General features: G+C 44.7%; 1 protein-coding gene across 3 annotated transcripts in view; it reads right to left on the bottom strand.

The window, feature by feature from the left end:
• Fbn1 (fibrillin 1) overlaps positions 1-27478 on the bottom strand; it is a 204883-nt gene that overhangs the window by 172699 nt on the left and 4706 nt on the right. For all 3 annotated transcript variants that reach the window (XM_057780310.1, XM_057780311.1, XM_057780312.1), the window contains 2 exons: positions 5736-5818; positions 4062-4160 (listed from right to left, as the gene is read on the bottom strand). In XM_057780310.1, coding sequence (XP_057636293.1) covers positions 4062-4160; positions 5736-5818 — 182 coding nt within the window. The remainder of the gene's footprint in view (positions 1-4061; positions 4161-5735; positions 5819-27478) is intronic.

Raw genomic sequence — 27478 nt, 5'->3', positions numbered from 1 at the left:
GCAAGAAGGAGTTTATGGAAGGACTTGGAGGGAGGAAGGGAAGGGAAAATGATGTAATTGCATTATAATCTCAAAAAAAAATAAAGGAAATAAAACTGAGCAATTGTCCAAAAACAGGTTGACAGTTCTTAAAAAGCTGAAGCTGCTGCAGTCACACAACACAGAGACGGCTTCCTTCGGTGTGCGCGTGCGCACACACACACACACACACACACACCAAACCCTAGCTGTTGAAAAAAATGTAGGAGTCCTTCACCAGGAAAGTAGCTGTCCACTGTGGGTGGCACCATTCCCTTTCTAGGATTCAGGACCGTCTAAGGATGGAGAAAGTGGGGCAGGCACAGGCATGTGTGCATTAGATCATGGCTCTCTGCTCTTGACTGTGGATGGAACGTGACAACTTGCTCAAGTCGCCTTGATCCCCCTGCCATGACAGACTGTAATCTGAGACTGTGAGCCAGGGAAATCCTTTCTCCAGGGTATTTTTATTATAACAGTGAAAAACAAAACTGAGACAGATCCTTCCAAAGAGGCCAGGAACCTGCTTACCCCATTGTCATATGAGCACAATTAAAGAGGGTGACAACTAAGGAAAAATACGCCCTTATCAGATGGGAAATCTTCTAGGGCAATTCTGATTTGCAATTCCCCATTTCTAAAGCCATAAAATGAAGCTCCATGGTATTAAGTTATGGAAGCCTGAAGTATTTTTTTTAAGATAAAATATTCATTTACTTTTCATTTATGTGCATGTGTGTGTGTCTGTGTGAGTGTCTGCCAGAGTATCCCAGAAGAAAGTATTGGCTCACCTGGAGCTGGAGTGACAGACAGATGTGGGTCACCTGGTGACTGTGCTGGAAAAAGAACTCAACAGGCCCTCGACAAGAACAGCCAGAGTTCCTAACCACTGGAGAGGCCCATCCCGCCAGCCCTCTGAAGAATCTGTTTGCCTACTTCTTTGCTTGTTTATTTTCTTTATTTATGTGTGTGGGCATTTTGTCTGCACCATGGAAGCCAGAAGGGGTGTCGGATCCCCTCGAGCTGTTGTGAGTTACCATTATGGATGTTGAGAGCTGAACCCCAGTCCTCTGCAAGAGCGACAAGTGCTCTTAACTACTGAACCATCTCTGCAGCAGCCTGAAACACTTCCTTATCCTAGTTCTTATTAAAAGTTAATATATTTACAAATGTATGTGCATACGCATATTTAAAGGGAGTTGAAGTGAACTCCTTCGATAAACATTATAGGGCCTTATAAGAAGCAAAATTGCTCAGGATCCAAGCCTGACCTCAGAACCTTAAGCAAAGTCTTAAACAGAGCTGGGATCAAAATCCAGAAACAAATCAAAACAAAAAACCATGGCTCTGACTTTGTCTAGCTAATCTTTCTGTTGCTTCTGTACCTAAGTGACCAGTGGCCACAACTGTGCTAAGTTTAAGGGAAGCTGAGCCTTTGCGATCCCATGAGAATTTTTCTGGCTGTCATTTGAAACTTGTAGGAAGATGTCTCCCCGTTCAGGTTCCACAGGGCACTGGAGTCAAACACCACCTGCCAGAAGAGCTTCCTTCCACCCTTTCCTCAGTCAGATGAGAACAATAAGAGCTCAGAGGTCCACCCCATCACTTCATCACATGATGAGGAGAATTTTTTCATAGGCTGGAGTGCTGAAGTGTCGGAATTAGACATTTCCAACTTGCAGTCTGCAGGCTGAATATGTCCCAGGGTAGAGTTATTAATACAACCAAATATATTTGTAAATGACAGCGTCCTATCACATCGAATGGTTAGACACTGAAAACTGGCCCTTTTCATACAGGTAGCTGTGTGAAAGACATCTCGCTGATTGATGTTATCCCATTAGCAGGAGAGTTATCACATGATCTACATACGCTGATGAGCATTACAGGCTGGCCATACCTTCTGAAGCATAGCCCTCCTATTCTGGAAGAGGCCAGAATGGAATTTTGACCAGCCTTAGCTACACTTAATTGTTTTAAACACTGCCATCTTTAATTTTTTTCAAATTCTTATGACAATGTTAATCCTACGAGAGTCCAAGACAGTAATTTTTAAGACTCCGTATACCTCAAAGACCTTGATGAAGTGATAGTTTGTTTTTACTATATACTCCTCTGTTCTACACATAGCTCTGGGGCTTTGCCTGTCGCCAGGCACCACGAACAGATCCAAAGTTTCCATAAAAAGCACCATCTGCAGGGCCCAGACTCAAATCTCTAGCTGAAGTCTGGCCCAGGGTCTTACTGCTATGTCCCTTCCAACCTCAAGACTAGTTCAAGGCGTACCGGGACCATGCAGACCTCGCCACTGGTCTTGGTAAAGTCCTGTCCGTGTCTCATGGCTTTTGCTCACAGAGAAGTCGCTAGCCCTCACATGATCATTAGATTTTCCCTCTAGACACTCAGCTGTAACTTTAGCGCTAATCAGAAAAGAGGCTGGTCAAGGGGTAGGGTTTTGTTCCTGTCTTGATAACCATACTCTTTCCAACACTGAGGCTGTCTCCCCTCGGTAGCAGTCTGGGTCTTTCTGGCAAGAGTAGGGATGTCCTGTATGATCCTGAAACTCCCATTGACTTCACCGATCTTTCTGTCCCTCCAGCTCGGGTGCTCTGGATGGGTAGACTTAGCTTGTACATGCAACACCAAGCTAAGATCACGTAAGAATACGCCGTGCTCAGTATGTGGAGTGAGAGTTCCAGCTCTGAAACTACAGCTATCCTCATCTATCCTGCTTTATTTAGTATTGAGCCATCTTTAATTGGGTTCCAGCAGAAGCGGACAGTTTCAGCAAAGGTGATTTGCTAAGAAGTGATGCCAGGAAGCATCACTATGGGCTGAGGCTGAGTCCTGGTTAGGAATTAGAGGAGGCAGCACATAACAAATCATAAGGATTCTGCACATACTGGGAGCAGAGTAGCCAGAGCACTGGTCCAACAACCCCCTCTCCATTTGTCACTGATTGAAAGTGGATTCTGTGTCCACTGACCCCGAAGCCCGACCCACTCCCTCTGCTCTGGACCATCCCTGGACAGACAAATGTTGATCAAGCTTTCCAGCCAAGTTCAAGAGCTCCCCTGTGAGGGCCAAGGGAGGTAAGTGGGCACTAAGATGGTCTGCTGGGCCAGCCAATTCATCTGAGCCAGCAACTGGGCTAATAAATTACACAACTTCACGTGAGGCCCCTCAGCAGAAAGGAACCTTGACACACTGTAGTCTCTACTGGCACCAGACCCAAGAGACTATATTCACTTCACCCCAGTGACCCCCAAAACATCCTCAAATGCAGAACAGCAGTAAGGAGAAGTGCATTGTCTCCCCCAGAAACTGCAAGTGAAATAGAAATACATATTTGTTTTGCCTTGGCAGTGGTTGGGATATCGAGGGCTGTTTATACAGGCATGAACTTTTTAAACAACTAGTAAGGACGCACCTTCCAGTCTCCACGTTTCCCCATTCCAATACTTTGGATACCACACTTAAAGATAAAGGAAACAGTAAAACCAGAGAGCGATGGCTCTCTAGAACAAACTGTGGATGTTTGTGTGGCCAGACAGAGTAAATGCCATGTCTTATGTAATATCTGTATGTCACTATCTCTCGTGTTTTCCTCATGGAAAGGCAAGTGTTTTGAGCTTCAAATAAATTTTTCATCAGATCAGTTTTGCATTTCACTATTGCAAACAAAAATGGCTAGTTTTCTGGAGCCAAAAATGTTGATTCTATGGTCTTTTCAGTGACCACCTTCCCCAGTGTCTCCATTAGAGTTGCAGAGACAGACGCAGCTATGCCGACATAGAAGACTGCCATCTTCATGCTCTCCTACACCCCACAGACAATCCTGCTATACAGAGTGCAGAAGGGAAGTGGGAGGCTACATCCAGGAACGCCTTTCCAAGAATTCTGGGCAAAGTAGAGAAGGCAGATGTTCTGGTGGGGGAAAAAATGTATTGCAGGAAAAGAAAAAAAACCGAAAAGCAAATTTAGGGGAAAATAGGGCATAACCACATTAAATAATATCATCTATAATGACATGTTAGACTCACTGGATCTGGAGCCACAGGAAGGCGATATCTGACCGGATGGGCAAGTGCACATATTTGGCCTCGAGCAGAATCCATCCCCACAGGAATGCCGGCAAATGGCTGCGAATCAAATCAGAAGTCTATCAGTACAGAGTTCCTCAGCACACAGCTAGGCATAGGGACCCAGTGCTCAGAGGAGGGGCCTGAGCCCACTGGCCCTCAGATATTCATTCACACAAGTCTAAAGTAAAGAAACTCTGGTCTGAAGTCAGTAGCTCTCTTATCCATATTGGTAACTCTCTGCCTTTCCATTCATTCACTAGGACTCAATGGCTCAAAAGCCCTGGTCAGCTAAGGAAGAGAAAAGAAAACAAATAAAAATCTTGTAGCTCAACATATTTATATTCTTATAAGAACTCTGTTCTTATATTAGTTTATAATTTAATAATGGAAAGCTTATAACAGTGTTCTTGGCAGTTGATTTTACTGTGAACATTTAATTGTTACTCTGTTCTGAATTACGCTGACAGCCTGAGGGGAGAATCCAGAATCCATCACTTAGTGCTGATTCATATTGTCGATGTCACCCAGGGCCAAATGCTCTGCTGGTGTCCTGAAGAGCCAACCAGATGACAGGTGACTTAGGACTGTCGGCAGACTAAGTTTCGATCACTACTTCTTAGACTTACTGACACAGTGTACACCTTTGCCCAAACTCAAGAGCCCTATAAGAGGCGAACATGATGCAAGAGGCTAAAATAATATACGGGGTAGAATGTGCATTGAAACATGGAAAGAGATTTCATAGATATGGCAGGCTGTTCTTAGGTGGGCTGCCACAGAATCACATCAATGTTTACGTTGATGAAAACATTCTACAGGGAATTCCAAAGAACTAGAGAGAAGGATTCAACTGTCAGCTCCCATAGAGGACTACACATTCCACCACCCCCCTTAATAAATTTGCTTGTGTGTGGGGGGGTATGTTTAAACAAGGTCTCTATGTATAGCCCTGGTTGGCCTGGAACTTGCTATATAGACCAGGCTAACGTCCAACTTACAGAGACCCAAACTTCTCTGCCCCCCAAGTACTAGGATTAAAGTGTATACCACTATCATGGTCTCACTAACTAGCCCAGGCTGACCTCAAGTTCTTGATCCTCCTGTCTCAGCCTCTGGAGTTCTGGGATTATGGTGTGTGCTGCCACAACCAGTTGTGACTCAACTTTGATCATTAAAATGAGTCCCTGCCTTTGCTCTTTGTCTAAGACTTAGACCCGCTTTTGCCCTCGATGTGAATAACCATGGTCTAGGGAGGCCAGGACATATTGCAGCCAAGTAGGGAGAAATTACAGTGAGGAAGTCAGCAATGAGAGGCTTTTGTTCAAGATCCCATTAGCATGATTACACCAGGCTACGCAGCCAGGAGCAGCATGTGCAAACAGGGCCCAACTTTAATCAAAGTGTCCCCACAGCTCCATTCTGGAGCTTTAGCAATGTTCTAAAGGAAATCGCTGATTAAAGAAGGGCAATCCTCTGGAAAGTTACTGTGCTTCCCAAAGGGGATTCAAAGTATGTAGGAAGGCTTAGCTCCAGGAGGCTGAGCTTTAAACACATTAACGGTATTCAGCAGCGAGCATCGCCATGCAACTGAGTCACACCAACACGCTAATGACAGGTCATCTAATTACTTACGAACAATGCACTGATTTCCACCAGGCAAGGTTTTCCATCCAGGACAACAGTACGCATTATAACGTGATCCACAGACATTGGGTCTGAAACAAAAAAACACAGAATTCCATACTTTGAAAAATAAGATCTAACCAACTGAGAGAGGAAGAACACCCAAGCTATTAAGCAGAGTGAACCCCAACAGAGAATGGTAAAATTGGCGGGCCCAGTCAAACTGAGTAGTTTAGGGCATTTGGAACATTTTAGTATAGTGATATGGTAGGAAGTCCTTGATACCAACACATAGACAGTAGACCAGGCCACGGGAACCCTGAGAGAGCAAAGAGAGTGTCTGCCATCTCAGCGCACAGATGTGAAAGCCCAAGGGGCTATGTAAACAGCCCAGTGTACACCAACTTCCTATGACTCTGGATAGGAAAGATCAGATTAAAATCTGTTACACGAAGAGTCTTAAATGTCTACTCTGAGAGCCACATAGTTCCCCCTCTCTGGCCCAGCTTTCCTCTAAAATGTTACCACATTTTTCCTTTAACAAAAAAATTACAGGAATCCTAACTCTACCATTAGTCAGAAAAAAAATAAGGGCCAAAACATGTAAATATTTCTTTAGCAAAACCTTGGAAACAGCCAATATCAGAAATCACTGGGAAATGAGAGCAGCGTCACTCGGAGTTTACTGTTTACAGACAGCTTGTCACGGGTCTTGGAACTCGGAATCCAGAGGGTCAGTCTTTAACAGTTCCTGAGGGCAGCTGGGTGAAGGTGTGGCTACTCCGGTATCAGAAAGGTGAGCTGGAACACAGACTGGAGAGAAGCCAGCCCTTCACTGCGTGCGCCCTCTGAGCCTTAACACTGATGCCAGGTGCTGGCAATGGCTAACTATTCGTGCGTTGAGTGCTCAGACCCAAATGGGACCTCTATACCAAGCCCTGCCCAACGCTCAGAGAACATCCTGAGAGGAGACAGACAGAATGTGAGAGCCAGAAGACGGGAGGAGTGCTGTGAAGGGCTGTCTTCTGGAAATGGCGTGGCTGCTGTACTCATTGGCTCCTAGCAGTTACGGTGGCCCCCTCAAGATCAAGCCAGTCAAAATTCCAGAATGGTTGGGGGAGGGATCGTGAGACCTCCCACTCCTGGTAGAGGAACTTTTGGAAGATGATGGCTGCTGGAGGAGGAAGTCACAGCCCCTCGTCCGTGCCCACGTGGGCAGCAATCATTGGACTCAGTAAGTTATTAACTAAAAAGGAAGAAGAGGAAATTAACAAAGTTGGAACAGGGACATTGTCGGGGGTGCGGGGTGTTCTGGGAGGAGCTGGAGGGAAAGAGTAAGGGATGAGTGTGATAAAAACACAAAATATAAAATTCTCAAAGATCAAATATATTGTTTTTTAAAGAGTCACATGTTTTACAGTCAATTTCACAAAGCAGAAGACATTCCAAGGCTTTCTAGTATAAATACCACAGTCCCTCAAGGATAAACCTTCAATGCAACCGCACTGCTAAAACATATTTCTCAGCTGGGATGCTGAGATCTCTATGCAAAGCCCTTCTGCTTGAACACTAGCTGCCTTCTCTACCCCTTGCAGGACAGGGGACTCAGGTAAAGTCTGTGCCTGTCCTTCAGCTTTTCTATAATTCTAGAAATTCTGGAACAATCTACAGCATACAATGTGAACTCCAGACTGATTGATATCAAGGTCAGAGGGGAGAGCTGGGCTGACAGAAAGGAACCTTAAACTTCATACTCAGCAGCACGAAGTATGTCTACATAACAAAGGCGGTATTGTATGGCCTCTCTGATCTTCATTTATTTCAGCACACAATGTGAAGAGACAACGTTTGCCTTGTCTCCAGTGTGTATGTGCACGTGTGTGTACATGCAGGCATGCATGTCCATCAAACAATGAACATCTGAGTGCTGTGTGTAAGAAGGAGAATGAAAGAACAAAGCACCACTATCACCCAGATGGAGTCATCTCATTTGCCTCAGGAAGAGACGAAAGTGTCCGAAAATTGTGTCTGGGGGATTGGAGAAAAGGCTCAGCAGGCGAGCACTGACTGCTCAACCTGCGTTCAGTTCCCAGCACCCACATGGCAGCTCGCAACCATCTGTAATTCCATTCCCAGGGGGCCAGACACCCTCCCCAGCTTCCACAGGAATCAGGCATGCACATAGCACACATACATACATACATGCAGACAAACCACTCACACAATTAAAGATATAGAAAAAAAAAAACAATTTAACTGCATGGATCTTATCATTTAGTCCTTCAAGTGACAAAGTCTCATTTAGTCCCTCACGTGACAAAGTTGTGCCTCAAACCTCAGTAGGCAGAACATTCTAGGCAAGTAAAAGTTTGGAAAAAGCATGTATAGGAAAATAGGATACAGGGACGCAGGGAGAGGGGGCTCAAACATTCTAAATGGTCTCAGTTTAAAATGACATGCCAGCCAAACTCAGTTGCCTCAACCCTTCCCATTAATGCCCATTACCACAGCTCTAGTGGATCCAGTCCAGCCCCCACCAAAACCTGGGATTGCTTCACTCACGCCCCCTGAGCCTCTGCAGGGCGCCCAGTTGTTAAAGGTACTGTGTTTTTTCAAGTAGAAACCAGGACTGTCTGACATAGACGAGTCCATTTATGAAGTGACATCATGTCACATGACTTGGTGAAAAAGTCATGATGAAAAAGGTCCAGGGCCAGTCATTTCGTCCTCCAAAGCAAGACATTCAAAAAATCCCCCTCCCCAAGGCATCAAAAACTTTTAGTACTGTGAACATTATTATATTTCTATATTTAGGATCATTCTGTCACCAACATCATGGAGGACTACAGAAATTACCACAGTTAAAAAAAGAAAGAAAGAAAGAAAGAAAGAAAGAAAGAAAGAAAGAAAGAAAGAAAGAAAGAAATTACCACAGTTACAAAACAGAGTGAGTGTTCTTGACGGCGTGGAAGTCATTGCACGGAGCTGGGGGGAGAACCAGTGGGGAAGCGTTCTTAGCGTGCAAGGATGAGGAGCTGAGTTCAGATCTGTACAAAAAGCTGGGTATAACCACACATGTGCCCGTGACCCCAGGCACTGTGACAGGCACAGATCACAGTCTGTGCCAGTCACCAATCTAGTTCTACATTCAGTAAGAGATCCGTTTTGGTGGACTGGAGGGGAGAGGGGCAGAGCAGGATGCTCCGTCTCCTCCTCTGGCCTTTACACACATGCGCACAGACGGATATGCCACAAATATACTCACAGATGCATTAAATTTGTTCAATACTAAATAAACACATAAACAAACAAACAATGAATAAATGAATAATGGCATGGTTGGTATGAATTCGGGAACAAATTGGAAGGAAAGGTTTGGAAATCGGTAAGACAACTGACCCAGGAAGCACAGGTGCTAAGATTAGTACACAGTATTTAAAAAAAAAAACAACTGACAAATAAAAGTTATGCACTTGAAGCCAATCTGGTCTACACTGTACCAGAACAGCTAGGGCTACACAGTGAGATCCTCTAGCCTCTCCCCCACAAAAAGAAAGGAAGCAGAGCACTATGAGGTCTCTCGATGAGCTAAGCTGTTGTACTTCTCTGTAAGAATCCACGGCTGATGAGTCCAGACATAGTGGCACAGGTGTAGTAGATGCCACCACTGTGACAACCTGAGAGCTGAAAACAGAAACGAGCACAAGGGGAGCAGCCAGGAGACCATTCGCTTCCTCACTTACCGCCCTTACGCCACCGCTCATGCTTCGAATCTTAAATGTTCCGCTCATAATCTGACCCTCATCTTTAAGCTAAATTATCATTACTTCTAAAACTACGAACGCACTCACCTCTTGGCAGGACATTCTCTGATTTGTTAGGAGGAGGAAGAATCCTGCTTCCTTCTCCAGGCCCTTTCATCAGAGCATCACACATTTTACTATACCTCCTTCACAATCTGCATTACTTTGGAGTGTGGTTGGCTTAATTCACATTTTGACTTTTTATTTTATAATTTGATCTTTCTCTTTCTTTCTTATGTTTTGTTTGTTTGTTGTTTTTTATTTTGTTTTTTCAAGACAGGGTTTCTCTGTGTAGCCCTGGTTGTCCTGGAATTTGCTTTGTAGGCCAGGCTCCTCAAACTTAGAGATCAGCCTGCCTCTGCCTCCAAAGTGCTGGGATTAAAGGCGTGATCCATCACTGTCCAGCCAATAACAGTGTTTAACCTGATTCTCCTCTGTATGGCTAAACAGAGAGTGATAGAGTTATGCACTTTCTTCCCTGCGATTTCAGTCTGCAGACTTGTGAACTAACAGAAATGTCTTAAACATGCTGGGTAAAATTTGTTCTACTTGCATACTGAAAAGGGGGTGCTCTAATCTAGAAGCAAATGTCTTGTTTCAGCTGGAAGGCAGGAAGACATGTAAAACTCAGATGAGACACACTGAGCTGTTTTCATTATAAAGGTTATTACTCTAAGATTTCAGCACAAACATCATTTACAAAGAAAGTAGATCCTTAATGAAGTGATTCTTGTGTAACTGTGAGTCTAGCATGCCACGACCTTTTCTTCTCATCATCCCCTCTACTGGCTCGCTACTCCTCAAATGTCACAGCAAACTGTGCTGTGCAGGAGGCAGCAGCCTTCGGCAAGTTAAGAAGAATCCAAATTCAGGGAGAACAGAACTTTCCGCCTAAATGCTAGGATTCTGTTCTTCTGTTTCATGTTTGTAGCAACTCTTTGAGGTGAACACTGTTGTTAGTATCTTCCACTCTGAGGAAATTAGGGCCTCAGGAAGGTTAAGCCAACTACCAAAGTCCCGTGCCTTAGAAACGCGTCATGGGTGAATCTGAACTCAGAAAGTCTGCTTTTGAGTCCATTCTCCTAACCAGCAAATTAGGGCACCAATGTAATCAGAAAGGAAGATGATATTCTGCTCAATGGCTCATGTGGTGACATAGATAATAAAAATCACACATGTCTACTGATGGACTGGAGATAAGGGATAAGCTAATTTGTGCCTGTATTCTTATAGCCCATGGAGTAAGAGGGGAGTGTGTATACGCTCTACCTCATCACTGTGATGCTTTTTGAAAGAATGGTTCTGCGTCTGTAACTTCTCCCACCCGGCTCCATCACTCTGGGGGACGGTGAGCCTCCGCAGGCTTGCTGTTGGAGCCAGTTCAGACGCAGCACTTGGAGGCTGTGTGGGCTAACTAAAGCGTCTCTCAGTAGAGCAAACAGCTGGGCTCTACCACGTCTGACCACATCACTGCAGGAATTGGCCTCTGTGCAAGATGTCTGCAGATGTTCACATTCCTCTAGCCAGAACCCACTTCTGCAAGTTTGGCCTGTCGAACAGCAAGATAGCCTTTCTGCTCCCTCTCCTAAGTGCAAAGCCTTTTCCAAATAGGGTTGGTGTAAGAAAAACAAAGTCAGAGGGCTTTTATTTCATGTAAGAGTTTCCCAGCCTGTGCAGCAATTAAATCCTCGCTTAAGGTAAAGGCAAATGAGGCTGACTTGGTGCCACAAGTTACACGCTGTTTTGACCTCTAAAGAAAAGCTACAATTGAACCCACCGAGTAGAAACACAAAGAAGGATCCAGGAAGCTATGCTGTCATGTAACAAAGGGTGCCAGGACCCACGTGACATGTGCCAAGGTCATATCTTAATATCGTACAGTTCCAGAGTTAGAGCCTCTCACTCTCCCAACTGTCCTAGATCGTGGAGCAATAAAAATACCTCCTTCTGTTATTTTAACACCTTTATCCTGATCCTGCCGAAGGCAGAGGTCAAGTCTGCAGTGATGTGAATACCACATGTAACTGTTCCAGCCCATCTGCCAGTCACAACACTGTGAGTAATGGAAGCCGCTTCCATGACCGCCTCAGGCCCCAGCCAGACACGCGGGATCAGAGACGCACTTCCGGTTTGTCTGCGGTGACACTACCCAGGGCACCGAACGTCCTGATTTCCTACTTTGAAGGTGCAAGTCAACCAACCTCTCTAATTTATTTCAAGACTCTTTTATTAACAAAAATCATCAAAAATACTATTCTAAAACGTTCTAAAGATAAACAGGAAGACTACTTCATGCTCTGGTTTTCGAAACCTTTATCCCCTTACTTGCTTTCTCTGGCACCAGTCAACTAGCGGCTTCAGTGGCTTCCCTCCCCAAACTCTGGGCCGGTGTCTTTCTCTCTTCCTTCCTTCCTTCCTTCCTTCCTTCCTTCCTTCCTTCCTTCCTTCCTTCCATTTCTGCCTCCCTCTCTCTTTCTCTTCGGCCCCGCCCTTTTCTTCTCTCCTTAGCGTTCGTTTAGAATGCAATGTTTTGTTACCACCTTGAACTTGCTAAATTCAAGGCCACACCAGTGGCTCATCTTCTTGTGCAGTCAGCAAGCTCACCACTGTGTACTTGACTTGATACAGGACGATCAAGTCAGCACTTTGCCCCCAAATCACAAAGCCGTTCAACAGTGTGATGGAGGTTGGAAGCAGCTCTGTGCTTTCATTCCTGCCCCACCCCGACATAGCCGTGCTAATCATGACCGACATCATGAAGGAATTCTAAATAAGGGGCATTCTGTAAAACACCTGGCCATCCATCCTCAGCGCTACCGTGGTCTTTACAAACAAGAGAAAGCTTAGACGTTCCCTGTGGCTTAAAAAGCCACACTGACTAGATGTATGATTGTAATGCGTGATGGGAGCCCTGTGACTGGAGCGGGAAGATGAGAGGATCATTGGGCAAGAGGCAAGAGAAAGAACTGAAAACGGAGTCAGAGTAAGTAGCTACACATCAGTACTTGTTCACCAATTGCGATGAATGTGCCCTTAGAGGCAGGATGCTATTCCCGGGGGACACCCCCATGCCCGCCCTCCTGGCTCAGACAGCCCTCAAGGTGAGGACGCGGAAACAATTCTCCAAACCTGGGAGGCCACAAACCTGGGACAGAGAATTTCAATCCTTTTAGAACCTCTCTCGAGTGATTGAACATCCATATGCATGTGTTTTTCTTGGGGGAGCGAAAGGAAGAACTTAAAGCTCAAAATTCCCCGCGGTTCATTATAACAGGAAACACGAAGCCGGGCTGTGAAGTGCAGCGGCCCAGATGTTTAGAGAACGGCCCTGGGTGCGGCAAGTCCTGATTCCTCTGAGGTCCTGAGCACTTTCTGTCTGGTACTCTGGAATAAATTCTCCCGAGACCACAGGCCTCTGTGCAGATGTCTGGGCCACCTGAGTCTCCCCCCAAGTCCAGGCAGCAAACAGTTCCTTTGCTATCCGCTGGGGCCTATACTCAGGAGTGGGGATTTGTCTCTGGACTTGGGAAAGGAGCTCACATCAAGAACACAGACAGAGGAGTTTTAGCCCCAAAGCAGGAACTAGTTAGCCCTTGGGTAAGGAAAGCTTGCCTAAAAAACAGAAAAGCAGGCGGTCTCAAAGCTGTATCTGTCAAATCTCTGAGGAGAGTCCACCAGTAGCATCATGAAAGCGGGGGGGGGGGGGGGGGGCTACTTTCCAGAGTCCCGTGACCCCTGGTCTTCACCCACTGAGTTCAAGATTGACCTTAACAAACTCACTGATGTTTGCTTTCACTACTGAAGCCAAAGCTACATAATACTTATGCAAATGGTAGATGAAATTGCAGAAATGACTGAACCATCAGATAAACAAAGAGGGTTAATGGGAGCCCTGAAGGGATGGGGTCACCTGTGAAGTTGCCTGTTCCCACCTCCTTGTTATCTCCCATACTTGAACTAGGGGATTAGGGCAAACCAGAATTCTCACAACCAAGAGTTCTGCCCAGGGAGATGGTATTTCTGGGTGTTCTTGTCATCCCAGGGAAAGCAGCCAATGAGGCCAGGTTAGAGGAAGTGAGGATTAAGGGAGTACAAGATGACCCCGAGCTCTAGTTCTGAATGCTGGCACCTCCTGATGATGATCAGCTAGGGCTCTGGAATTTTATTTACATCCATTGGTATCTGAAGGTTGGAACAGCCTTTCCAACAGGAACGGTGGGAATAGGTGGTGGTTCGGTCCCCAGACTAGACAAACAGCAGGCTCTCTGCTGCTTTACCAGATAAATAGAGCATTGTGAATGGACCTGGGAACCCCTAGCCACAACTTAAAATGTTTTGTGGGAAACATTCCACAGCGGAGAGCCTGAAGGGAACCCGGCCATGCAAACCCATGAGCCTAGAGAACACAGGCTGGGGCAGTCCCGGGGAAAGGGCTCCATGCGCACTGCCTGAGAAAAGCCATTCCCGTGTTGGGTGCAGCTGCTTTGGGGTCACATGTGTTGCTGTCAGAAGTCCCTCACCCTTGATCTGTAAATGAGCCCAGTAAATATATTGGTTCCCCAAGGCGAACTGCAACGGAATGGAGCTTTGGTTTGTTCTTAGAATCCGAGGAAAAGCGGGGCGAGGCTAGATGCTCACATATCCCCCATGGAGGGAATTTTAGCAATGTTGTTTGTAAATGTTAAGTGTCTAAAGAGTCAGATGGAGTTAGGAAAAGGCTCACAGTTAGTGCAAGTGTTACTGCTCTGAAGGGAAAGACATCCTGACATTGGGAGTCAAGGGATGTCACACCACACAACAAACCTCACATGAGATTTATTGGGAAAGACTCAAGAGGGTGACTGCCTTTGCTCAGGAGAATGCAGCAGGGAACTGAGCAGGAGGCAGGCTTATATAGGGTTTCTTATAATCCTTTATAATCTTATAACCAACCCCAGGGTGACCTGGGAATGGTGGGATGCTAGGGCCCGATCTTGGGGCAAGTTCAGGGATTAGGGAGAGTCTGGGGCCTGATCTTGCAGCAAACTCAGGGATCGAAGGGATTCTGGGGTCTGCTCTTGGGGCGAGCTCAGGGATTGATGGGATTCTGGGGTCTGCTCTTGGGGCAAGCTCAGGGATTGGTGGGATTCTGGGTCTGATCTTGGACTTCTTTTTTCTGTAGGCCTGAGCTTGGTCACCTGGGTCTCAAGGACCACACAGTTAGCACAACTATTTTGTTGAAACTAGCGCTTGATACTGTTATACTCTAAAACTTGACAGTTCTTTCCTTACCCTTGCAATTAAAAGTAAAGTTGTGATCATTTACATATATACATACGAAAAGAGCAAGAAAGGGAGTGTACATTTGATTGAATTAGTAATCTATCCAGTTCCTATCATGTCATGCTACAAAACAAAAAAGAGTAATTGGCAAATTTTAGAAAACATTATAACTTACAAAATGAGTTTTTCCCCAAAACCCTATCAGGAAAACACTGACCTGCTCATTTGCAGATGAGAAAGAGGAAAAATTAGACTAAGGCCATAACTTTGTGCTAAAGGCTACATGATGGAGACTTAAATCCCCAAGTAAAAGGCAAAAGAATTTAAGAATAAAACATTGGTAGACTAGCGTTGAAGAGTTTGGGAGCGAAGAGAAGAAAGATGCTTCTCTAATCACCCGAAGAAGATGCATCTTGCTTTTCACTAATTGCTGCAACGGTTTTGTGCTCAGGTTTTCTTTTACTAGGTCTGCAAAACCAACCAAACAAAAACCACTTCTTTTTAGGCTGATTATACAATGTCTATTGGGGTGGGGGTGGTGTGAAAGAAATAGACCCATGTTTCTGTTACTAACACGGTTCCTGCAGGGTAAGTATGGGGCCAGCTCCCATGATGAAAATGTTAGCTAGCTCTCAAATGGTTAGAGTTTGAGGAACATGCAACAAGTGTCGGGGTGGGTAGGAGGCAATAGAATGTTCTGAAACCTGCTCTCAGCTGGTTCCAAAATGTATTACTGACATCCACCTGAGCGTTGAGTTGGACTTGTCTTTAGGAAAGCAGCTGCAGGCACCTGCCAGCGACGTATCTAACCTTGCTGAGGAACACAGCAGGCCTCATGAAGTTGCGGTGGCCCATTTCTACTCCCAGTATCACAGATCTCTCCTCAAATCCAACATGAAAGCTTTCTTTCACCTAGGTGATAGCAGCATTGGCCTCCACAGTTGCCAGGGTTGGGACACATGGAGCTGCCTTGCATTTCAGAGATTTTATCCGTTGTCATCGTGGCAGAAAACACGGCAGCACACAGGCAGACAGGGTGCTGGAGAGGTAGCTGAAAGAGTTCTATATCCGGATTGACAGACAGCAGGAAGGGAGTGAATCCCTGGGTCTGGCTTGAGCATCTGAGACCTCAAAGCCCACCCACCCCCAGTGACAGATTTCCTCCAACAAGGTCACACATGCACCAACGAGGCCATATCTCCTAATAGTGCCATTCCCTATGGGGCTACAGGGGCCATTTTTATTCAAACCATCATAACTCCTGAAGCAGAAATACTGAAATGAAGATATAAGCATTTCCTTCTGGACACCGAATGAAACTTAAGCTAAAAACCTCTTCTTTCCAACTGTAGTGAAAAACGGATACTAACTCTTTATAGGGTCCTTGCATGAATCCTTCTCTTGAAATTAAAATAAACCAGGGTGGTGGCACACGTCTGTAATCGCAGTAGTCAAGAGCTGAGGCAGGGGGACTACCATGAGTCTGAGTACAGCCTGGGTTACATACTGTACTTAGATGACTCAGGTCCCCCCGAACTACATGGCAAGACCCTGTCTTAAAATTAACTAATTTTAAAATAAAATAAAACATTGTTTTCATTTTAACAGCCATAGTAGACCAAGAAACCAAGGGATTCTGGTTATGGAATAGACCACACAGAATTGGCTCCTTTCATTTGCCCCTCAATGCCAGGTTCCTACAATCTTCAACCTCGTGATAGCCAATCATTGCTATTCCGTGTTTTGTGATTTTTCTACACCCCTCAGGGCCATGGATCAGAAAAGGCAAACTTGGCAGGCTCTACACCATGGGTGTACATTCAAAACTACTTACAAACTTTATAGCATTGATAGACATAGAATGCAGAATAAGAACATTTCAATTCCTCCTTTTCAGATTACCCACACAGCTCAGCAGGACAGCAACGTAAGCAGCTCTACTGCTGCCTCTTTCTCCTATAAGGAGATTATTACTGGAAAATGAAAGCGAGCCAATGTATGTTTTAAAAAACACATAAGGGACGCATGAGCCAATTACAAAATATGGACTTTATTTAGATCCCAATTTCAATCAACTATAAAATAAAATATGAATTAATTAAGGAGATTTTAAAATTCACGAGATATTTTTGATTGTGAGCCTAGTAGCCTTTAATATGACTGAGCAATATGTCAGGCGGTGGTGGCACACACCTTTAATCCCAGCACTTGGGAGGCAGAGGCAGGCGGATCTCTGTGAGTTCGAAGCCAGCCTGGTCTACAAGAACTAGTTCCAGGACAGGCTCCAAATCTACAGAGAAACCTTGTCTCAAAAAACAAGAAAAGGCTCCAAAACTAATGTTACATATGATATTGGTATTGTATTCTTGAGGAAGGCTCATCTTTTACAGGTTTAAATATTTACAAGAATTTTGGTAGGCATAGAAAGAGCACTGTCTATAAAATGCTTGCATGGGAATGTGGGGACCTTATTGGATCCCCAGTACCTGCTTTAGAGGCTAGGCACAGTGGTGTGTTTTCATAACCCCAGAGCTGGGGAGCATATAGAAAGGTCCCTGGGGCTTGCTGGCTAGGCAGCCTAGGCCACTTTGCAAGTTTGAGGGCAGTGAGAGATCTCAATTTAATAAATTAAAGGGGTGGTTGCATCTAATGAATGGCACCTGAGGTCGGTCACTTGCCTCTACATCACCGTAGATACCCAAACCAGCCCGAAGACTGACTGCTAATTGATAAACACAAAGCTAAGATGTCACTGCGTCTTCCTCCCTAGTTTTGTACAAACCTGAAATTCTGCACACTGGAAAGCTAAATGGCCACTTTGTGGGATCACCTGGTCCATCCTGATGGCCACAGTCGTTGGCAAACCACCAGTTCCTCGCTTGTTTTCTTGGCAAACTGTTTGTACCTGTTGTGTGCCTCACTATCCCTGAGTAGGACACAGACCAAGTCTGGACATGACAGGAGTCCAAGCCAACCATCTCAAACAACTGACCAGAGCGAACCAGTGTCTCTATGAACCTCAGCTATCCAGAAGGCAGGAGGTGATAATGATGCTCACCGATGGGGAGCACAAGAACAAAGAGCTTGAGCAGACCTGCGTAAGCCCTAAAGCAGTTCGGCCATGCCTCATTCTCACGGGCATCCTCCATCTTTCTTCATGATGGATCCAGTCAGTAAAAAAACGCATTTGAAGGGAAAGACATCAGTCTGTGTTACGCCTATACAGGATGGATTTGGGCTTGTCTGTACCTGGAAGAAGTCATAATTTACATATAAAATGTCCAGGATGATGTACTCAGCAAGGAGTTCCCAATATGTTTCCTGACACTTCAGTGAGTGAGAAGGTGTAATTTTTTTTCAAGGAGAAACACAAACGAGAAAATGCGCCAGTCTGAGCTCTTGTATCCAAATGTTCAACCATGTCTAGATTGCTTACAAAAAAGATAAAATGATTTACAAATTCTTGTAAGAGTCCTGGAAAAAATTAAAAATTTAAAGGAAATACTTATTTTATTTTAGGTTCATTTTTCTCCTGGAAGTTGATGAAGCACAGAAAATACTCATATTTGCTTTTATATTTTTGATATGTTTAAAATAAATGTCGATTATCATTTGGTTACCTATGATGGACAGCGTTCTATCTGCCCTCATCACCACACAGAGACACCAGGCACTGTACCAGGAATGTGGCCTGCACTGTGTCATTAAATCTTGGGACAACACAAAGAGGTGTGTGCTATAATCTTGTTTACAAGGTAATAAGTGAGGCTTTCAGAGGTCAAGCCACTTGTCTGAGGTTTCTTCCCAGTAGGGGGTGGAGCCAGAATCTGACCCCAGCCTGTCTATCCCCACATTCCCAAGCCTCCTTGCAAGCATGGCCAACAGTGATTAGTATTCATTGAAAGTGACTCCTCTATCTTTGAAAATATAGTCCCACAAGCCATACCACTCTACCCCATTACCCACAACCAGGCTCAAACAGGAAACAGTGTGAGGTAATTATAGCATATCCCCCAGCCACCAGCTCTGGGGTTTTATGGCTGAACTGCCAAATCACTCCTAGCCAACTCTGCAGGAAATGTTCAGACACTTTCTCGGATTCCAGCTAAAACGTCAACTGTGTGGCCCTGGGGAGGAGAGAGCTCACAGGGTGGTAATGGGATATACAATTTGCAAACTTGGGGTCAGTGGCCTAAACTCTTGGGTGTGAAACGGCAGCGGTCCATGGGAGATTAAAAACGACTTGTGGACTTGAAGGGTGGATGTCAATGTTCTCCTTGCCTGGCTCTTGCCCACATCGTCTCTGACTTTACCCATAAACATAGAGAAAGATATTCCAAATGGCAGGTCTGCCCAGAGTCGTTGAGAAGAGTACTAACAACGGCTTGAGAACTATGTTCATTCCGAGAGGGAAGGACTCAGTCCAACTCAAACACAGCTAACGCTCAGTAAAATTGTCATTAAAATTAAGCAGGTGTGCTCCAAAATTATGGGGCTATAGAAGAAAATGCAAGAATTCAAGGGAAAGTTTTCATCTTGGCATATTTATCTCATAGAATCTAACTGCATAGATCAATAGCTGGATAACTGAGTATACGAGTTATAAAGGACAACATAATGCTTAAGTGTGATCCAGAATTGTCTTAGCCCAAGCCAGATCTCCAGATCCCTCGCCTGTCAGAAGTATGAGGCATGGTGGGGACACAGAGCAGCGAAGCTCTCCTTAGACTCCCAAAGAGGACTCATATTTTTGCCAAACTCTTTCCCTGATACCTTTGTTAAATTCGGCCTTTAGAAGTCCTTATTCCTCCCAAGGCTACTGAAGGGAGCCTTTCATTGATGGATGGGTAAAAGTAAATTTCTAAAACCTACTGACTTGTACTCTCCCACCAAATATCACTTAATGAGACACTGATCATACTGCCCAAGAGTGAAAGAAGGGAGGGAGGAAGGGAGGGAGGAAGGAAGGAAGAAAGGACTCAAGCACAGTTGGACATAGTGTCACACACTTACAGTCTCATCAGTTGGGAGGTGCTAGCCTGGTCTATATAGCAAGTACAAGATCAGCTTAGTCTACATAGTGAGACCATGTTTCCAGAAAGATAGGAGAGAGAGTAGGGAGGGAAAGAGAGAGAGGGGGAGGGAAAGAAAAAAAGAGAAGTGGCATGCTTACTTACTATGTCAGAGGCTATCTTATACCTAGGATGTTAGAAGACTTGAAGACACCAGTCAGCTCTCTGGAATTTGAACACAGAGAGACATGATACACTGCCCAACACCATGCTTCTACTTAAACCAGATCTGTCCCTCTGTGGCTTCTATAGCTATGAAATAAGGAAGAAAACCTGTACCAAGAGCCCTTTTTAATGGACCTTCTTTGGGTCTTGGTTAGCATCTAAAAGCTTCTCAAATCCATCTCCCTATAACGTACTTGTAGTCATGTTTCTCACGTATGCCACCAAGAAAGCGTTTAAGGTATTCCCAAAGGGGCCGGAGAGTCAACACAGCAGCACCTATTACAGAGATCCGAGTTTATTTCCCCACACCCGTGTTGTGTGACCGTGGGATCTGATGCCCTCTTCTGAACTCCTTAGGCATCTGCACTCCCATGTACATAGCCACATCTGTACACACATGATTAAAAATAAACGCTTTTAAAGGTTTTCACACAGACACAATCCTATTGGGGTCTGGCCATGCAATCTTGTAAGTCAACAGTGGGAGGACACAGCTGGTTGTGGACATTAGCCACTGCCCACGGTACTATTTACACAACACCACACTCACAGGTGATGATTAGGTGATGGTCAAGCCTGCCTTCCACTGCATCCCTCTGGGTACTTGCATGGAAGCCCTCAAAAAGCTGAAGGCCACCACACGTCACTGCCAGGAGTGAGGAAGTTGACTGTGGCGTCGGCACCTGTTCTGGCCAGGCCCAGCCCTTGGCTGGGAGGATTTTATTCCAGAACCTTCTACTCTAGCCTCACTCAGGTTTGCTTCTTCCCTCCTATAACAAAACCTCGCTTGTATTTTTCTTCTGGAAGATTCCAAGTCTCCCACATAAATAGGTTTCCTCATTACCTAGAATGCATTTATTTTTCTTCATTTTCAAACTCCACTATTTCTATCTGCTTGCTCTATTTTATCTGTAGCTGGAATTATGGTTCCTTTTAAAAGAAGAGAAGGAGGGACGATAATGCAGACAATGGTCCCCAAGAAAAGGCAGATCCAGACGCAGAGGCAGTGCCTGCCATCCCAGCCCTGGGCTGGTTTTCTGCTGCCACCATTGTTGCTGTTGTCTTTGGCCTCTGCCTAGGATTACAAACTTGTCACCATACACTCGGCCTGGCAAAGCCAATGCAGGAGGGTCATGAATTCAAAAGCAGCCTGGACCACAGAGTGGTAATTTGTCTTTCAAAAAAGGGAATGATGAAGAGAAACAAAAAAGGTGATGAGGAGGAGATGAAAAACAAAAAAGAAAATCGTCCCTGTGAATCGGCTCTGTATTAATATAGAGATTGCCATAAAGTTTAACAACAGACCCAGTGTATCCATAGGGCTGACATAAATCCTGTCTCCCGACACCACTGTCATAAATGGCGGTACTATATTTGGAATTCGATGTGTATATTTGAATGTAAGTATGACTGATGGTCTAGGAATTCACAGCCCTTCAAACACTGACCCGAATCACTTGTCTAAGGGGGCAGTTCTCCCACCCTGCCTGCTCTGTCTGGAATACATTTCTGGCTGGAAATGGTGAAGATGGGGAATTTTCCTTTCCCTCTTCTGCTCTGAGGGGGCTGAGTAAACAGACTTAGTGATAACTTCAAGCAAAAATACCACTTAGTTGAGAAAGTTGCAAAGTCACAGGAAACTTAAAGCCAGATTTGCTACAGAGTAGAATTGGCACAAGCCACGCCTGACCGCCGCCCTGTTCTGCCTTTCTTCTGTGGCATTGTGGCGGCTCCTCTCGGACAACGTCAGCTCCACTGGCAACTGGCAACCTCAGACCTATTGTTGGCTATTGTTTACAACCCCCAGTTCCACAATCAAAACAAAACGGAATGGATTATCCAACAGATGTAGAAAAATGAGGCAAGACAAAAGAAATTGAAGGTAGAATTCCATCTAGAAGCAAGGACAATAAATGCTGAATGCTTCAGTTCGTAAACCAGAGTAGCTGTACATCAAAGTTTGCACTGAATTTTACAACTCTAAAGAAAAGGGAGAAGGGTCTGGGCTTTACAGTGCTTCTGTGTGAGTAAATGCATCCAGTCCTTGACTGTCATCTCACTTCCGATGGCCACATGTGCTTTCAGTGGGGAACGACGTGTGAGGAGAGAGCGCTGCTCTTAAACACTGACCCAAAGGAACCGTGCTGGCATGTCTTTCTAACATCACACAACCAAATACGACGACACATTCACATCTTCATCATCTATGGAGAACAAGGCCAGTTAGGCCAAATCAAGCTGGAATTAAACTTAAAATATTGGATTACCCCCCTAAAGGCCCATTGCTTCACTCTGTTCACTAGTCTCCAATGGTGGTCACAAGAGTGACCCTCCTTACCCTGCAAAGACAGCATCTGTCCATGGCCTTGAATCTGGGCAAAGCTTTGTGATGGTTTCAATAGGTAGGAGTGCCCTCCATAGATTCATGTGTTTGAATGCTTGGTCCATAGGGAGTGGCACTATTAGGGGGTGTTGCCTTGTTGGAGCAGGTGTGGCCTTATTGGAGGAAACATGTCATTATGGAGGTGGGCTTTGAGGTCTTATATGCTCAAGCTACACCTAGTGTGGCAGACTCCTTCTGCTACCTGCAAATCAAGATGTAGAACTCTCAGTTCCCTCTCCAGCACCATTTCTGCCTGTGCACTACCATGCTTCCTGTCATGATGGCAGGAAACTGTAAGACAGCCCCAATTAAATGTTTTCCTTTACAAGAGTTGCCGTGGTCATGGTGTCTCCACACAGCAATAAAACTCTAAGACAGCCTGCAACTGCCATGGAATTCAAAGTCATACAGTTGCAGGCTAAGTTGGAACAGAATCTAGTGGCTTCCATTTTTATGCTCATGGGAGATTCAGAACCACTGCATAAAGAGCCTGGCTTTGCTTCTGGGGAGATTGTGCAGAAAGGCCACTGATGGAGGTCAGTTGGCAACCATAAGGAAGGGAACTGAGGAACTCTGCCAACACTCTACATGAGCCCATTCAAACCCGGCCAGTCAGCCTGAAGTCATTTAAGTCATGCTACTTTAAAGATACAGGGTTCCAACATGCCACCAAGAGACAGCTCCAACAGACCCAACCTTGAAGAAGGCCTACCAACTGAATCAGGGGCTCAACTTCCCCATTGACAAAAACATACTTAATGACTTCTTTCATCTTAAGGGGCAGTCCCAGGCAGGAGACTACATGAGAAATAATTAAAGTCCAAGAAATTCTCACCAGAGTCAAACTTCTTTATTTCTCTCAATTTTAGATAAGTCACACCAAGGTGAACAGGGTGTCATGCCCCCACTTCCATGGAAGCATCTTGCTATCACACACCCCAACCAACAGTCACTTGGAGGAGCAGAGACCAGAGTCTCTGAATTCCTGACCCACAGCACTGGAAGACCATAAAGCTGTGACTTCCTACATAGCAAAAGAGAGTCAAAACATGAATGAGAGTTGGTGTCTTCTGACAGTAGATAGCCCAGGGTGACCTGTATCCTGTTCTTTTCTCAGAGAGGGGCCATTATGTCTTCATGTGTTAGAAATTTTAGGTAGGAACAATCTAGAAGCCTCCCCTCCTTTGTCTTTTCTTATCAACTGTTCAGTTGTACCATTTGTGTTGTGTCTGGGGCAACTGAGCCTTCGCCTCATCAACACCCCCGCCTTTGCTCAGACCACCATCTTCCCCCTGTGAGCCCCACACGGCTCCTTAAGCTCCCTGCACTAACCACACTGCTTTCACAGCACTGCCTCTGGACCACGTGGCTGATCCATCCGGGAACTCTACTCATCCCCGCCCTTCCCAACTGTCAGGAACATGATGTTTATGCTGATTCCTCTGTGCCCTTAATAGCATCATCTCTTTGTTCAGGCTCACAAGGTGTCAACCCCCAGACCACACTTATCAACGCCAGTCAGATCCATGCAGTACAAACCTGCTTGCTGTGCCCGAAGCTCCACCATCCCAAACACTTCACCTTGTGTCTTTTTTTTCCTCATCTTTCCCCTTTATGTCAAATTTCCAATTCCTCCAACTTCAAATGTATATAATTAAACCTTACCCAGACAGTCCATCAAAACTGACCTATACCTGACCATCCACAACCATCTACTGACACTGACATCTACCTTATGCCCAATTCCCAAGATCCATAGAGAAATAAAATACGCAAGGCATCTTCTACCTAGTGGGGACCCTTGAGGGGTTCTCAATTATAGTGGACAGCCACCATTTTATTGCACAACCAGAGGCTGTGGAACTCTCCGTAAAGGGCCATTCAGCAAATATTTTAGCATTGCAGAAGTCCTACCATGGCTGTCACAGCTACATCCTTCCAGAGCTGCAAAGACAGGCAATAGTGGGGTAACACGAGCACAGATGCCCAGGCTGCACATCAACAAAACTTCATCCTCAAACAAGCTTGGGCCACAGTCTGAAGACCCAATGAACTTGTACTGTGGTATCTTTTCCAATCAATCCCTTTCAACAGTGCTTCTGTTGGCCTATAACAGGACACACCTTCAACAAATGTTGAGTTGTGCCCACCGGAGAACATTCTAGAGAAAGAGGGTATCAAGAGGATTAAAGAAAGAAATTTACCAGCTATAAAATTTAATTTAGCCAAGAAGCAACAAAATATTAAGTTAAAAGTTCTATGAAGCCAAGTTTCCTAACTCTAGTTGACTTCCCTAGGGTAAAGACTGGAACTCGACATTCTTTGTTCTGTTTTTTTTTTTTTCCAACCTGTTAAATGTGCAAAGATATTTCATTTCCCTCATAAGGAGTTGTGTATTGAGGGATTAATACTATTAAAATGCAATTGTCGCAGATGCTATTTTAACAATAATTGCTCAATTTAATATTAATACTTACCTGTGCTTATAGGTAAGCATGTAAAAAATGAAGCAAATAATTAAATAATTCATCTTTGCCAACAAGAATATGAGATATGCATCAGCCTCCCTTGAAAAAGATATATGTTGCCTAACTCTGCCTGAGAAACACTTCTTATGCAGAATTTGAAAACAAGAGATTCTGGATGATACAATTAGTACATAACATTCTTAACTCAGAGGCTGGACAGTATAGAAGGCTGTACCTGTCATGGTTAGTTCCACCTTCGTAAAAACACAAGCCCTAATATTAAAATATAATACATGCACTATCCAAGGTCCCTGATGATCCCGACATCTTACGATTCTGTTTTTCTAATATCTGAATAAAGTCTCAGAAAAAAATTTTATTTAACTAAGTAATAAGGTTAACTATACTTATGATTTTTGAATTCTTACTAAAAAATATTAAAAATTTTAAATGTCCCATCTGTCCATCCCTGACATCCCCCCCCCCCGCACGCCCGCTGCCATTGTCGCGCTAAATGACCGATATGTTCCAAGTCCTTGACAACATTTATCCGTGCTTAGCTCAACTCCAGGCACATCAGTGCTGCAGCAATGGTTGTTTAGCCTAACACCTGGCCCTGTGCTTTTGGCTGCTTTTTTATTAATGACTCTTGGTCTCCCGTAAACTATGAAGCCCCTTCCAAGCCGTGCACTACACATCTCTGGTGTTCTGCTCAACTAAGTAAAGACTGATTTTCAACCGAGGCCTGCAGAACTGATTCTTTGAAACACATTTAATGATTTTAATGGTAAAATGCTTGCAATTTGATTCTTGCCTCTTTGGTGATTTTACAAATTAGTGTGAAAGAAAATTGAATCCAGTGGGTAAGGAGATAGCTCTCACGGCAAGATGAGGGCTTCAGTTCCATCCATAGCACCAACTTAAAAGGCAGACAGGCTGTAGAGATCTGTAACCCCAGACAGACGGTGAAGATCTGTAACCCCAGACAACAGTGAAGACCTGTAACCCCAGACAGACAGTGAAGATCTGTAACCCCAGACAGACGGTGAAGATCTGTAACCCCAGACAGACGGTGAAGATCTGTAACCCCAGACAACAGTGAAGACCTGTAACCCCAGACAGACGGTGAAGATCTGTAACCCCAGACAGACGGTGAAGATCTGTAACCCCAGACAACAGTGAAGACCTGTAACCCCAGACAGACGGTGAAGATCTGTAACCCCAGACAGACGGTGAAGATCTGTAACCCCAGACAACAGTGAAGACCTGTAACTCCAGACAGACAGTGAAGATCTGTAACCCCAGACAGGCAGAGCAGACCTGTAAGCCCAGACAAGCAGTGAAGACCTGTAACCCCAGACAAGCAGAGCAGACCTGTAAGCCCAGAAAGGAAGTGCAGACCTGTAGCCCAGCACTGGGAGGCAGAGACAGACAGTTCTGTGGTGCTTACTGGGCAGTGGGCATAGCCTAATCAGAAAACATCAGACCCTGGGGAGAAACTGGGCTTCACAAAGCAAGTTGGATGGTTCCTGCAATGGCACCCCAAGTGAACCTCTGGCCTCTGTGCACCCCCACACACGTACATCCACATGCACAGGAGAAAATCACGTTTTAATAATCATGAAACAACAAATGCGCACAGACCTAAGCCAGGCTTTGATACATTATTGATTTCAGCTTTCTCAAGAATGCTATTAAAGTAAGCCCACTTGCTGGGCAGTGTCTAGAATCAAAGAAATTGTTAAAATAGTTTACTTGTCTTCCAAAAAAGCATTCACAGTGAAAACCAAAGCAAAAGCTCCCACAGTGTCTTGGGTAAGCTATTTGGTTTTGAATGTATATTTTAATTGCATTTTGAATAGTTATGGGTTATGAGCAGAATGCTATGATGTTTTAATCTTTCAATATTATTTAAAATTCCAAGTAAGCTTGAAGATATGTCTGTCCTTCCATTCTCGAATCACAACACTGTATGTTGATGTGGGTTTTATTCATTTACATCATCCACAGCTTACTTGTGTCTTTAAATTACCGCTTTGCCCGAAAGGCATAGATGAAAAAGTCAAATAAATATTTCGTTTCTTTTTATTTAAAATGTGGGATTACATAAACCTCAGCTTAAGGAAATCTGTTTTTTAAATTGTGTTCCAATATATTAGCTTCCTCTTTTCATTAATGTGAAAACAAACGATGCCATTGTCAAGGGCTTCCCCTGTGTGTCCTTAGGAGACTGTGACTTCAGAAGCGTCCTCAAGTTGTCTGGGTGAGTCAGATGGGCTCCGCAAAGCCCCTGCTCTCCCCAACAAATTCCGTTAAGAAAGACTTCTGAAATTAATCCCCAGGGGTTTACCATCACATAATCTACCCGGGTTGTGAACTGTTTCATATGTGTTTTTCTGGTAATAAGAACTCTGGACAAAGCAAACACGTAAACAAAGACCAAAAAGAATTTTGAGAAGGGGAACAAACTTTGTAAAACACGAAGGAACTCCTGAGCCTGTCAACTATCAACCTATAAATCTATCAGTTTGTCAGCCCGTCAGCTTATCAACCTGTCAGCCCGTCAACCTGCAACCTATAAAATCAGGAACTGGCCACA

The sequence above is a fragment of the Chionomys nivalis genome, chromosome 9 (genome assembly GCF_950005125.1).
Source record: "Chionomys nivalis chromosome 9, mChiNiv1.1, whole genome shotgun sequence".
NCBI classification, from domain to species: domain Eukaryota; kingdom Metazoa; phylum Chordata; class Mammalia; order Rodentia; family Cricetidae; genus Chionomys; species Chionomys nivalis.
This window is presented reverse-complemented; position numbering and strand designations above follow the sequence as displayed.